The sequence below is a fragment of the Lonchura striata genome, chromosome 1, assembly GCF_046129695.1.
Source record: "Lonchura striata isolate bLonStr1 chromosome 1, bLonStr1.mat, whole genome shotgun sequence".
Classification (NCBI taxonomy): Eukaryota; Metazoa; Chordata; class Aves; order Passeriformes; family Estrildidae; genus Lonchura; species Lonchura striata.
The window spans coordinates 109,999,488-110,014,403 of record NC_134603.1 but is presented as its reverse complement, the minus strand read 5'-3'; the positions used below and the strand labels follow the sequence as shown (position 1 = coordinate 110,014,403).

At 45.3% G+C, this 14,916-nt stretch overlaps 1 protein-coding gene across 1 annotated transcript in view; it reads left to right on the top strand.

The window, feature by feature from the left end:
- Positions 1 to 9,552, top strand: part of EEPD1 (endonuclease/exonuclease/phosphatase family domain containing 1) — a 63,965-nt gene extending 54,413 nt beyond the window's left edge. Inside the window, exons 5-7 of the mRNA XM_021553314.2 lie at positions 284 to 416; positions 7,524 to 7,718; positions 7,828 to 9,552. Of these exons, the coding sequence (XP_021408989.1) occupies positions 284 to 416; positions 7,524 to 7,718; positions 7,828 to 8,027 (528 nt within the window). The 3' untranslated portion in view covers positions 8,028 to 9,552. The remainder of the gene's footprint in view (positions 1 to 283; positions 417 to 7,523; positions 7,719 to 7,827) is intronic.
- The last annotated feature ends 5,364 nt before the right edge of the window (positions 9,553 to 14,916 follow it).

The window sequence follows — 14,916 nt, the reverse complement described above, 5'->3', positions numbered from 1 at the left end:
TTTTTTCACCACAGTGGTGAAAGGAAGCTGTTTGCTAATACAAACCAGTTTCCCCAGAACTGAGAGGGTATGAGGTTACTGCAAACAAAGCTGCAAAATGCAAATTCCTCCATCCTCTTCCTCCCCACACTGAGACACACCAAGGCACACCACATTTACAGCAGCATGATTCCTACTGCCCCAGATTTACTACTGAAATTACTGGGAGCTGGCACGTGGTTTTGTGTTGTGACGTTCCATTCCCCGTGTGCACGGCATCGATTTCTCCTCTTTGCCCCGCCAGGTTGGAATGAATGATCTGACCGTGGTTAACCTTCACCTGGCCTTGCCACCCTCCGCGGGAGAGAACACTGGGAAGAACCACGACAGCCACAAACTGGCAGCCTGTGCGCAGAGTTTGCAGGAGACTCTGAAAGGTAAGGCAGGGGTTTTTCCTGCCAGCTATCACGTGCACACTATCTAATTCAAAGGAATTTTTTAAAGAGTAAACTTTGTCTCGGTGAGCATTTCAGAAATACCCTTATCAGCCTCACAATTGTCTTTACCCATATTTGTGTGATGCATAGCATGACAAATGTGCTTTTCCCTTGCTCATTGTCTTATAGTCTTTTCTAACTAACACAAACAGCACAGGAGATCCTACTGGCTTTGACACCATTTTTTCAAATTAAGTTCCTTCTGTTTTTGTACTACCGTAACAGCAAGTTCAAAGGAAAGAAAAGTCACTAGAGTTAAAACCTTCTTTTAAGTGCATGGTGGAAATGACACCTACCTGTTATCAAAGCAAAGCTTAATTATTTTTTTTCTTCCAAGAGAAATAGGTTCTATATATTTAATTTTTGGATAATTGGAAGCTCTTTGGAAAGCCCAATGCAAATTCGCAGATGACTGCTAATGAGAAAAGAGGCCAAAACCTGTTTTGGCACCTGGATGTAATATGTGGAATAATTTTGTTGATTTCAAATAAGTTGCTCTAGCTTTACACCAGGATGAAATGACATCAGAATTTAGACCTGAGCTTGAGAACTGAAATAGGCAGCTGGATTTCTTTACTTCATTTCTGTGAATTTGCTTTTTACTTTGAAGCTTGCAATTATGTTTAACTTCCTGTGAAGCAGAAAAAGCAGTTTAGATTCTAAATGTTGCTGATCCTGTTATTGGAACATTAGAAATGTCTAGCCCTTTGTTTACTGCTTAAGAAAGATGTGAAAGGGTTGCAAGGTTATTCGCATGATGATTTTCAACTTGGCCCAGCTCAGCAAGTTTAGTTACTTGGAAGTGTTAATATCTCTCTTGTATAACTCAAGAGGTATTTGTTGTTTTTCTACATGTTCTATTGTAGTTCCTTTTGAGCTGCAGAAGCCAGTCAGAGCTATTTTAAATGCTACTGATTTAAGTATTTGTCCACGTACTTTAAAACTGGAAAGGATGAAGGTAAACAAAAGGATCATTTGTTTAATCCCCAAAGGCTGAACTGAAACATGGGATAAATGTGTAGCTCTTCTGAAGTCAACTGAGCTGCACTTCCACTGCATCTAAATTTAGACTGTTGGTGTTACCTTTATTTCATGTTTTAATTTTCATATGGCAGGCACATTACTGGAGCATGCTTATTCTTGGCTTAGTCTTTCACAAAAGAAGAAATTCAGATTTTTCCAACCTTGTGGGATGCAGGTGTGGTCTCCTAAGGAAATGGTAGCGCACACATGTGACTTTGAAGTACTGAATTACCCTGCCAAAATGAATTTCATGTTTAGAATTACCACCATAGTTCAATTTCTTCCAAATTAGTCCACAAAATATGGGTAGTAAGAACTGATTTGTCTGTGGCTACTGCATTTGAGTTTCCGTTCCCATTTTGCTAACAGATACCTGTTCTATTATCTTTTATTCTTACTAAGAGGCAGGTGAGCATTTGAGGAACATTGTTTACTATCCACAGCCTCCCTTTACACAGGGCATAGTATCCCCATATTTCTCCCATTAAGTTTGTGGGTCCTGGTTCCTTTTTCCCCTCTCTTTTCTTCCCTTCATCAGTACTGGAGAGATGCAGTGGCTGTTAGCTGCTCTTTGCAGCAGCTCTTCTGCCTTCTCTCAAGAGCTCCACCAGTTCATCTCCAGCGTGGTGACCATGGTCAGTGCACAGATGTTCTTCTGGATGTCCTGGTAGTGGCTGGATATGGGGATCAGGGTGCTAGGTGGATTGAGAGAGTCCTGAGGAGAAGAGCTTGCAAGTGCTGGTGGATGAGTAGCTGGACATGTCCCAGCCATGTGCACCTGCAGCCCAAGAAGTCAGCCTCATCCTGGGCTGCATCAAAAGCACCATGGGCCAGCAGGGCAAGGCAGGGGATTCTGTCTCTCTAATCTGCTCCCGCCTGGAGAGTTGCATCCAGCTTTGGGATCCCCAGCGTAGGAAGGACATGGACCTGTTGGAGCAAGTCCACAAAAGGGCTGTGAAGATGATCAGAGGGCTAGAACACCTCTCCTGTGAAGAAAGGCTGAAGTATCCAGGGTGGTTCAGTCTGAAGAAGAGAAGACTTAGGGAATATCTTACAGCAGTCTTCCAGTACCTGAAAGGGGCCTATTAAAGAGCTGAAGAGGGACTTTTACGAGGACATGTAGTGCTGGAACAAGGGGGAGTGGCCTTAAACTGAAAAAGGGTAGTTTGAGATGAGATATTAGGAAGAAATTTGTGGTTGTGAGGGTGGTGAAGCACAATTGCCCAGAGCAGCTGTGGATGCTCCTCCTTTGCAGCGTTCAAGACCAAGTTGGATGGGCTGTGAATGACCTGGTCTAGCAGGATGTGTCCTACAGGGGGTTCGAACTAGATGACCTTTAAAGGTCCCTTCCAATACAAACCATGCTGTGATTCTGTGATATCTTCTGCCATGCGGCTTGGCCATATTCCACGGGTTACCCATGCATCAGGCACTAGGCTTACAAGACTTCTGAGAAGACTTCTTAGCAGCCACTGTAACATCACATCCTTCTCATCATACGTGCGTCACTCTGTTCAGGAAGGATCTGAGCATTTAAGTTTGTTTAATTCATGAGGGATATCATCCAGGGCATGGTAAAGAGCATGTCAGTAAGTGTGTCCTATAGATGTCCCCTTGGCCTGCCATGAAGGAGGGTTTCCCAGTTCCTGCAGAGATTTCAACACTGCAGACCTTCTGCAGGCACTGTCAGTCCCTCAGCTGATTGCCTTGGCACACCAGAGCTCAGCCACTGCAGCAGAGGGCTGAGTTAAGGTTCTGCTTTGCTTTGCTGGCCAAGAGCCACCTGCAGGCACTGCCAAAATTTGCCGGTGCTTTAGTGAATTTGAAAATGCCTTTGCAAACAGACCAGACTTATTTTTTCACCTGCGGAGTTCTCCATTGACAAGGGCATGGTTGCTTTGGGCCCAGAGGGTGTGAATGTGTGTGGGAGCGCTGCTGAGAGGTCATGAACAGGACATGTGCCTGGCTGCTGTGGGCTTTATGCCACCACGTCCCAACAGATGGAGGCTCTGGGTCCTTGTGGACAGTACAGTCTGTGTCAGGGACCTTTGCAGCAGAAGATTGGTTCTTAAGAGAGCTCCTGCTGCTCTGTCTCTTGGAGGAGGAGGAGGACCAGATTGCATTGACCAAGGAGCCTCTGGCTCCTGAGGAGCAGCATCAAGCCCTGCCAGTCTTAAACTCATTTCCTCCAAAAAAGGAAAATCACAGCACAGCACCAGTAGCATTGTCTTAATTTTCTATTTTTCTCTCCATCTTATCATAACTGGGGGCATCATGATTGTACTTTTTGATCAGTTATCATCTCTCATTATGAGCAAGGGCATGATTTCTTCCCGAACTTTTGCTAAGTTTGGCTGAGAGCCATTGAGGCTCATCCATGAGACCCCTGAGAGCTGCAGCTGCTGTGGGAAGCTCTGCTCCCTGCCTCTGCTGAAAGAACCAGGAGTGTCCAGTTAGACAGAGTCACACACTCAGGAGGATCCAGGCGGGTTCACTTCCTTCCCTCTCATGGCTGATGTCTGTCAGGGTCTTGGGAGGCAGACAAGACACAAAACTGCAGTTCTGGCGTGCTTGATGTTGTTGTTGCAGGAGCTGGCAGAGTTAGGAGCAGAGCTGAGAGTGAGCCAGGACAAAGGGGAAGTGAAGTTTGTGGTTGTTTAGAAAACTGGTTGCTTGCTTAGCATAGGAAGATATATTCCCCACTCTTGCAGTCTGAGGAGCCTCAGAAGCTCCTCTCAGAGGGGAACCAAAAGTACTCCTTTTTCTCCCCAATGGCAAATGGAGGTTCAGCTTTTTAACATGCTCCAGCCTATTCTGTCTGTCAGCTTTACACTTTGTTATGATTTTATGCTTTAAATGGGTGAAGAATATTATTATTCCCTCCCTGGACAGTCAGCTGCAGGCTGACTGCTTACCTCCTTCCAAGCAGGCATCCAAGTGCTGGGTCTTTTATACTCTGCTGTTTCTAACTTCTCCAGAATGGAAAGGTTAAAATTTTCAGTCATTTAAAATTTTCACTTGTAAGTACAGAGGTGTTTTTTCATAGATTTTTCACATAAGGGAGGTAGTCTTGAAGATTTGCTTAAAAAAGCATGAGTAGTTTAGGATAGATAGAGTAGATTTTGTGCATAATCAAGGTACTGCTGTTAAGATCCCAGCCTGTCTATAATTTTCAAATACCAAGGATGTGCTCCAGAGGTTTCTGTACTGGCCTTTTCCCATATAGTGTGGAGATGAAAGCATGGAAGGAGCCAAGTGCTGCCTGGGCCATTAAGCAAATGTTAGCACTGAAAGACCAAAGTTACACTTCAGGATTCCTGGTCCTGCCAAGCAAGAGATCTTGCAAGAGATCTTTGTTATGAGATGCATGCACAACTACCACCTCACAGCAGGCGCAGTCATCCCATTAGACAAAGACTGATTTTTCTTTTGGGTTCTGATGGAGCGTAGAATAACTTAGGTTGAGATTCAGGTGGGCTTTTTTCCTTCAAAGGTGGGAAGACTGCTGTAATGAGTGCTTTAAAGAATAATATTTAAACTTCATGTTATTTACAATATGATTTGTGACTTAAAAAGGGTAGAGAAACCACAAAGAATCTCACTAACTATTCATTGCCCCTCTGCATCTTAACAAGCACCATGTTTTGAAGTATTTGTAAGTAGCATGCCCTCAGTCTCGCTTGCTCTCTTGCCCTTTCCCAATTCGTCTTTCTTGCACTGCAAGACAGGAGTGGAATAGATTTGTTGAGCTTGTGCCCCCTCTCCTGGATAGAAAATTCTATAGCAACAGCAAAAAATGAAGAGGTTTATCCAGAGCACTGAGTATGGTAGAGAAAGTCTGTCCAACTGATCCGCTCTCACACTTCAATCCCAGGAAAGAAAAAGCTTATAAACTATTCATAGATCTCTCCTCTGAAGTCAGCTTTGGCATAATTTTTTTTTTTGCACATTTGTGCCTCCTTCAGCATCCTTCTCCAGTGGCAAGCAGTGACATGGAAGCATCTCTGGTCAGCTGTCACCATTCTTCAGTTATCTTGTCAGATATTTCTGCCAGTGGTTTGAGATGGGCATGGAGCTGTGTGCTTTGTCCTCTTATCCCAGGGCACAGGTGGAATGTCTGCATCCACGTCTGTGGGGCTAGGAGAGCACACGTGGATATGAGATTAGAGTCTGGAGTTTCCATTCTCACTCATTAGGGTTGGAAACAAAATGTAACTGAAGTAATTTTCTGTTCCAAATTGAACAGTATCCCTTCAGTTAGCCAGGCAAAAGAAAGTTGGTGTAGTCAGGGAGTGTCCGTGTGATTTCTCAACTCATCTTCTACCATCAGGCTTGCAGACTGCTCCTTGGTCCTATTCCTTGGGATTTTTTCAATGCAGAGGTTAGAATGAGCACTACACTTTCAGCAGTGAGGTATATATCAGCATAAGACTGCATGTGCCTGGGTGTCTCACAGAATTGTCCTTGACTCTTAAAAAAAATCTATTTTAAAAAATGCTCGCATAAGTTAAAGCCAGAAGATATTTCTTGGAGAAAAATAAACCAAACAAAAATAAAAAGGCACAGATTTCTAAAAACCTCTGAGACTAAAACTGCTTGTCTTTGAGTTTTTCACTAACAGGGAGTAGCAAGGAAAAGACATTAATCTTTGGGCTTCAGTAAAGCCTATCTCTCACAGCATCCTTCTGGACAAAATGTCCAACACACAGCTGGATAACCATGTTACATGATGGGCAAGCAACCAAGTCACAGATCAGGCCCAAAAAATTACTGTGAATGGGGTGACATCAGGTGGCATCTGGTCACTAGTGGGGTTCCATAGGGCTCCATCCTTGGCCCAGTTCTCTTCAGCATCTTCAGTAATGGACATGGGACTTGAAGGAGGAGTTTGAGGAGTTTGAAAACAACACTACATTGTGAGGAGCTGTCAGCTCCCTTGAGGGCAGACAGGTCCTGCAGAGAGACCTCAACAAACTAGAGAGATGGAAAATCACCAACCATATGAAGATTAACAAGTTCCAGATTCTGTACTTGGGATGGGGCAACCCTGCTTGTGTGCACAGACTGAGGAAAAAGAGGCTGAAGAGCGACCCTGTGGAAAAAAGACCCGGGAGTCCTGATTGATGGCAAGTTGAACATGAGCCAGCAGTGCCCTGGCAGCCAGGAGGGACAAACATGTCCTGGGGGGCATCAGGCACAGCATGGCCAGGCAGGCAAGGGAGGGGATTGTCCCACTCTGCTCTGCTCTGCACTGGGGCGGCCTCACCTCAAGTGCTGGGGGTCACAATATAAGAAAGACTTGAAGCTGTTAGAGAGTGTCCAGAGGAGGGCAGTGAGGATGGTGAAGGGGCTTGCAGGGAAGTTGTATGAGGAGCAGCTGAGGTCACTTGGTCTGTTCAGCCTGGAGGAGAGGAGACTGAGGGGAGATCTCATTGTGATCTTGAACATCCTCAGAAGGGGAAGAGAAGGGGCAGGTACTGATGTCTTCACTTTTGTGCCCAGTGACAGGACTTGAGGGAATGGCCTGAAGCTGGGTTCAGAGGAGGTTTAGGTTGGGTATTAGGCAGAAGTTCCTTGCCCAGAGGGTGGTTGGGCACTGGAACAGGCTCCCCAGAGAAGTGATCACAGCATAAAGCCTGTCTGAGTTCAAGAAGTGTTTGGACAATGCTCTCAGGCACACAGTGTGACTTGGGGTGTCCTGTGCAGGACCAGGAGTTGGACTTAATGACCCTTACTAGTTCCTTCCAACTCAGCATTTTCTATGATTCTATGACCCTATAATAAATGAGATGCTATTTTAAAAAGAGCATCAAATGTGTACTGGCTAGTTTTATTGTCATGAGGAGAACGGCCATGTGTAAATAGTCAGTGAAAAAGGCTTCAAAAGGCATTTCTTTCTGGAGTTTAGAGTACAATCACTTTGTTTAGTCAGTATTTGTATTTTCCCCCTTTCCATTAATCCTCTTGTACTTGAGTGATGAATGTCCATTCCCCCCATTCTTTTCTATTTTTCCTGTTTTCTAGGAGAAAAAGATGTGATAATCCTTGGAGATTTTAACCAGGCCCCCGACAGCAGCGACCATGACATCCTGAGGAAGGAGAAGTTTCACCATCTGGTCCCTTCCAGCACCTTCACCAACATCAGCACAAAGAACCCACAAGGGTCCAAGTCGCTGGATAACATCTGGATCAGTCGGAGCTTGAAAAAGGTTTTCACAGGTAGAGTTGCTTGAGTGAAGCTGTGTAACCTTTAGCTAGGTTAGCCTCGCATGCCCCTTGCTTTGGGCAGTGTCACCTAACATTTTCCCTGTCATTCTCTTTGATGCAGGCCACTGGGCTGTCGTGCGAGAAGGGCTCACAAACCCGTGGATCCCCGATAACTGGTCCTGGGGTGGGGTGGCTTCAGAGCACTGCCCCGTGCTCGCTGAGTTTTACCTGGAAAAGGACTGGAACAGGAAGGAGGTGACGCGGAATGGGAACGGGGTGACGGTTGAACGCAGCGACTCGCACACTAAGCACGAACGATGACGTGAACTTGAGGGTGCCTCTCCTGCCACCCAGGGAAGGCTCTGACTTCATGGCAGAGCAGGACTGCCTTCCCCTCCCTCTCCTTCCTGCTCTCCTCCCTGCACCTAGAAAGCATCAGCACTTGATTTTGGTGGTCCTGGCTTTGTGCCACTCCTGGACAGTTCTGGATGGAGTCTCATGGAAACAGAACAATCTGCAACTTTTTCCAGGGACACAATGGACATTTCCACACCTGGAGATTTGGACAAGAATTGTACAGAAAATAAAGTGTACTTTTAATATTGGAAGAGCTCTTTGCTAAAATGCAGCTGAATGGGGTTTTGCTGGGAGGGGGAAGGGCAGGTGATGGTTATTTTCCTTTGCCCTCTTGTAAATTGAGGTAATAAGAGAGGCCCCAAAAAGAGAGATGTGGTGGACACTCTTGGCAAGTCTCAAATGCTGAATACAGCACTTGCAAAAGCTGGAGCTGATCCCTGTGTGACCTGCAGTGAGACATGAGTGGTGCCTCTGCCCCAGCCTGGAGAGACACTGTTCCTCTGCAGCCACATGTATGCACCCCCTCATCCTTTCTTTCCTTCTCCCTTATGCTCCTAGCAAGGTAATTTTGGCCCAGAATAGCTTCCTGGAGCTTGACTTTGTCTTTTTGTTTGGTGCAACATTCAGTGTTGAGTTTTCCTCCTGCACAATAGTTTTCAGGAGCTGGGAAAGCACCAACTTGTCCCTCTGCATGGCCAGGTCCACTTCTCCAGTGCCCTTTGCCTTGCTCCCTCTTGGGGATCTCACAGGAACAGCCCTTGTCCTCTGGGTCTTCAGCTGGCATCAATGAGATGTAGCCATGGGTCTTTATCTAGGAGTCAATGTTCTGCAGGCCATGCATCCTGGAGGTCTATAGATGAGCCCATATTCATGTGCTCCCTGCAGGGCTGGCCCACATGATGCACTGACCTCTGCCCACTGACTTTTTTAGGGGGTTTCAGTTTCTCTCTCTGGCATAAGCCTGGTTCACTCACTCACCACAACTCACAAAATACAGCGTGTGGCAGGGATGGGGGCTGCTTCCAAGGGGTTTGGGATCTCTGCATGTCCTGGGTGGGGGCACTTCAGTCAGAGCCCTGCCTCGGCAGCACCAGGAATGGAGCGTCGAATTTGCCACTTACATGAGATTTTTCATGCAGCAATTAATAATCAGTGACCCAGAAGGGAAACATATCAGCACTTCAGCATCTGCAAGAGAAATAGGTTGAGTGTGAAAGGTGCTGAGCTTCCCCCTAACCCAGTGCCTGCTGCTCTGGCCTGCAGATGACAACACATTTTGCTGCTGAGAGGAAAGTTCTCTGGCATGGCTCACTAGTCTTGACAGCAGTGCCACACTGAAGGAAATGTTGTAACTGAGAGTTTTAGAGCAAAACAGTAAAATATTCTTGAAGTATTTTTATTACTGTAACTTTCTGAGATACCACCTCATTTCTAATGACTTAATAATTGCAAATTTCTCAACAACTAAATAAATTCCCATGCAAACACACAGAGTTGAACAGCTTTTCTGTCTACATGCAAAACTAAACCCAGAAAAAGGTGGCACAGCCTGGGGGAGACTCTCAGACTGAGGGAGATTTCAAGGATGTTTCAAGAGGTCAAGTGAATGCCTAAGAACTCAGAACATCAGACCAAAAATGTACCTTTAGTTGCTCAACATTCCCTGTTGAAAAGTGCAGGCCCTTATTTCTGGTCATTAAAGAAACTATCTGAAGACCTTATCTCCAGCTTTCATTCTCAATCCTTGCTGCAACTTTGTCCTTTTCAATCAGGCACGATTTTGCTGCCCTCTTTTAATTTGAGCAGCACCAGATTCCCCAAGAAACTCTCACTGGATAACAGGCAAAGATGCAATAGAGTTGCCTTAGTCAAATGAATATTACATGAGGTGACAGGCAATAATATACCCAAAACAACACTCACTCTCATGTACCAGCTAGTGTTTCCCTGCTATAAATATGTTTGGAGGCTGAAATTATTTTATAGCTCTAGAAATAAAACTTGGAAATGCCAGATTCCATTTATTCTGCTGCAGGTATAAATAAGTGCAGAGGCACTGAAGCCTAGAGAAGCACCTGCAGCCTCCTGAGCAGGTGATAGTGCTCACAGGTGCTGCAGGGGCCCTTGCTTTGGCTCATGAGTTAACAGGGACTGCCAGTGTGGGAAATGAGCTGAGCCCCCTCCATAACCCATGTGTGAGCTGTAGGGAAAGTTAATGAGGCTGGTCTGTAGCCCAGAGGTTCCTCAGCCCAGAGGAGAGCTCTGGAAAGGTGATTTCTTGGTGGATAAAAAGATGCCTTGGGCTAAGATGGGAGGAAAATGGGGGAATTGGATACCTGTGTGTGGAATTCTGCCTTGCATGGAGCATCTGTATAAGGTATGTGCCTGGTTACTTCATTTTGCAATCAACAGTGCCTCACTGTGGTCTCACTGGTTTTAAAAAGTTTGCTTTTTTCTGACAACCCTGGAGGAGGAAGAGGTGGTTTTGAGTCTGATGGATTTTGGAGTTCCCAGAAACATCTGTTGTGCTACAGTTGTTCAGAAGCTGAAGTGGTGGCTGTGATTCTCCTGCCCCTGTGGGAGCAAGCCTGAATAGCAATTTCATTTCAAGATGCCCCTAGTGCAAGCTCAGCTGGCCCAGTTGGCTGTGGCTTTAGTGCCCAGGCAGTGCCAAGGAAGGCAGCAACTAAGGAGGGGGTGCAGAAGCAGTGAGCCATTCTTACAGAAGTGTGGATACATCTTACACATCTTGGGGTCCTCTCAGGAGCCCAAATTTTGTGAGGCAGGGTCCTGCTTCATTAGTAATGTCACCAATGGCTAGAGACTGATTTGGTCCAGGTTTTTTTTTTTTTTTTTTGTAAGGCTGTTTAGCTGTGCAGAGTGAAGGTTGGTGAAGCTCTTCCCTGTCTACTGCACATGGAACCTTGGCCACTCCTTACCACAAAGTGCTGCCTTCTGTCTCCTGCTAACACGTGCCAGCCTCAGACCTCCCCTGGCCAGAGGATGTGGTGACAGCTGATGCACAGCACATGGTCCCTGTGGTGGCTTCTGCAGGGATCTCACTGGAAGGACATATTTGAGTTTCTACCTTTTAGCATCCTCTGGAAAAAGCTTAAAGCAGCACCTAGCTCACCAAGGCTGAGGGGTATTTTAGCATTTGGTCTCTTTGCTCCTCACAGTGAAAGCTTTAAAATTATTCTCAGCTAAATTATTCTCTTTTCCCATTTGCTCTGACTCATTTGCTTCATAGGAAATCCTCTGCTTTGTCCTGTGGACTTTTTAAAAGAACTTGGCTAATGTCCATTTGGTCACTTGTCTTTGCAGTGTTGTTGCACTGCAGTGCTGCAAATCATCTAAAAAAGGTGTGATACAGAAGAGCTTGGAGAGTTGTTAAAAACCTCTGAGGAGCAAACACAAGGAAATAACTGTCCTGGAGATGAACTTCCAAGATCCAGGTTGTGGCAGCAGCGGGTTGATAAATCCTGATGCAGTACTCAGAAGTGGAGGCTTGACTGTCCAAGTTAATCAGCATTGGTCTTGGTACCCTTAAACCCTAAGGGAAGTCAGTGCTCAGTGTTCCTAGAAAATGTCAGAAAAGGGTCAGTCCAGGGGTCTTTAAAGTTTTCCTAGACATCTAAATGCTGCCTTCTGACATCAAGTTGATTTTTGGTTTTAAACCTGGTGTCTTGATGGAGCATACTGGCCACAGGCAGGAGCCAGATGTGATGGTAAGCAGAGCTCCCAGGTCAGCAGCTGTTATTTGCTGGGAGCGCGTCAGGTCATAAATTTAAGTGCTCAGAAATTAGGTGGAAATGTCCCATATTTAGGTTATGAGCTTTCCCCTAGCTGCAGGAAGCAAGGCAAAAGCATGTAGGCATTTCCTGGCCGCTGACTTTAGCATTTTTGTACAGAGTTTCTAGATGGGAAAAACTTTATAGGAAGCTCATGTTCTTTGTTTTTCCTAAGCAAAATGCAAAGCTCTTCTCCATGTGAGGAGTCACGCTGACTGTGAATCAGGGTTCTTGTGAGAAACAGCTTGCAGCAGCTTTTTTCATCCCCAGGAGAGATGCAGCAGCAGGTTTCTGTGAGCTGGCTGCTCTCAGGGTGACTGGAAGGCCATTGCCAGCAGCCTGCACAGCTCTCACTGTCACCATTCAGCAGTTCTGAGTTGCTTCTCACATTCCACAAAGCAGGATAAGACCAGAATTGCAGACAGAGCCCTTGTCTGCTTACCTATTTTTTAGGGTTTTAAGCCTTAAGCAATTTTTACCTCCATATCTGTAGATAAAAAAGTTCCTTTGTAAAATAGAAGTAGCTAAAAGGATTTACTCTAAAGTACCTACAAGGTTAGGTGTACATTGAGGAAATATGTTGCTGGATGACCCTTTGATGACCCATCCTTCTGGCCATCTCATAGCCCTACACAATTGGGTGTTCCCAGCTTGAAGGATATCCAAATGTCTCTTTATCAGCTGTGTGAAAGGCCTAATTTAAAAAGGGGGAAAAAAATGGAATGTGCACAGACCTGAACTGCAACATTGCTCAAACTTCATGTGAAAACACAAGGAACACCAGGGTCTCAGAGCACTTTCCCACCAGATTTGAGGGAGTGGTCTTCATGGAAGCTCTTCCTTCAGACCTCCTTAACTTCTTTGTCTATAGCCAAGAGAGGCTGCCTTGCAGCTGAGTGGTCACTTTGCCTCCCCTCATTCCTCTTGCCTGAAGCTCTCAGCAGGCTCCCACAAAGGCCACTCATACGTGCCTGGCTGGGCACCTCAGTACTCTTGCACACCCTCCTTTGGGAGCATCTTGATTCCTTCAACTGCGCAGCTATTGTTCCTTTTACTGACCAAGGGTGTTGGGAGCTGGAGGAGTGTGGACTAGAGAGACTGGGAAATTGGGAAGGACAGAGATGAGACAACAGATGGAGGAGTGAATCACCACTGGAGGCTTCTCCACATTGTCCTGTGTGTCTGGTGACATATCTTGCCCATGCCTAGAAAAGCTTCTTGGCTGAAAGTTATATAGGAAGATCAAAAATACAGGAGAGCTTAGCTTTAAAATACTGCTGGGGGAAAGGAAGAAGAGGTTGACTTACAGATCACCTGTGGATTTTTGGTGGGTGAGAGTGAATTTACTTACTTTCTAGGCTCAGAGATGCATGATATGGTAGTGAATATATTCCTTAGATAAAATGGAATGTGAGGGACTTGGGTTAAAAAGAGGCCTGATGGATGAGTGCTAGAGACCAGAACAAAAGTCAAACAAGACAGAAATGAGCCAGTAAGCTGAAGAGAACAGTGTGACAGGTCTCTTGCTTAGAACATGGCAGAGGATGGAAATTGGGCCCTAAAGTATAAATGTGAGACCCTCCAGGTGTCCTTTTCAGAGCACTTGAGGGACAGGGCCTGAACACGAGCCCAGCCCTGCTGTACTGGAGTAGCTGTGAAGTGGAATTGCACAAACCCAGTGGAGAAAGTCCCTGCAGGGAGCTGTCCATCCTACCCTGATCCTGGGGGATGGCAGGAGTACAGTGGCTTCATGCCAGCCCCTCCTGTGCCACCATCTGCATTTCTCCCGCCACCAACTTTTTTAGGAATTTTTTCAGGAATTTTCTTTTCCAAACATGCCTATACAACCTGACCCTGCCCACTCATGACAGCTTTATTTGTGGGCTCTCTACTCCTGCTCTTTCCTTCTTCATGCTGTGGCTAGTGCAGCTCCAACTTCAGCCTCAGTTTCTTCACTTCTTTCTTCTAAAGAGCTGAAATAATGCTGTACTTCACCCTGCTTGTCCATAGACATCTCAGAAAAACATGTTTAAAGTGTCTCAGAGGCCCTGTGTGACTGGGGGAGATAGTAAACATTTCAGCAGCAGCATAAAAAATTAATTTGGACAACTTTAATGGGAAGGGTAAGGATATGCCTTGAAAGATAATCTTGATGACATCTTTCTGCAATGGAATCAATGTAAATGAAAGGATTTAAAATTCAATATCCAGATTTTCTGGATTTAATATAGACTGTGAGAAGTCTCTAATTGTTCAGCAAAGCTGAAATAGCTTCTCCCTTCTGTATCTCAGACACTCATTTTAAACTGCATACTGAAAAAACCCTCTAAATTGATTTTGAGTTAATACATTATGGAAGTTATTAAGACACTTTTAAATGACTGTTCCCTTAAAAAACCCAAACTGAACAGACCAACAAAAGAAAGAAATGGCAAAAATCCTCCCAAATTCAGAAAAAATAATCATTCCAGCTATTTCCTTTTGCCTTTCTCTTGGCTTAGACAAGGTGTCTCTCAAGTTCCACTCTGACTCATGGGTCCCCAGATTCCATCCTGGTTTCTAGCATCAATGATTTCCATTTTTCCCTCCTTTCAGAGAACCTTGGTGCTTAAGTTTTTTCTCAAACTGCTGGCAGGGCATCCAGCTTCAAAATCCTGGCACTTGAATGCTGCAAAAAACTTTCAGAGCTGCATTGTTCCTGCAGATCACCTGTAACAAATGTGAGATTTATTCAGTACTGAAATACACCTGCCAGTGATGGCTGAGGGTTGTGTTTCACCCTGCTGATGGTGTACAAGGGGTGTCAAGGATGCATGGGGCAAGGGAGAGCAGTGGTGTTTTGGGAGCCTTTGAAGGGAAGAGATTTCAGGCTGTGTTTTCCAAACTTTCTAGCAAGGGAAAGGGAATATGATGTGATAATACTTATCAGTCTTGCAAGGAAAATTAGCAATTGACTTTTGAAATATTTCCATTAAGAAGAACCCACAACCCTTGAATGTTATCCTTACTTACACATAAGAAGCTGAGTCATAAGGAGATGACAGGACTCCCTTGAGATAAGT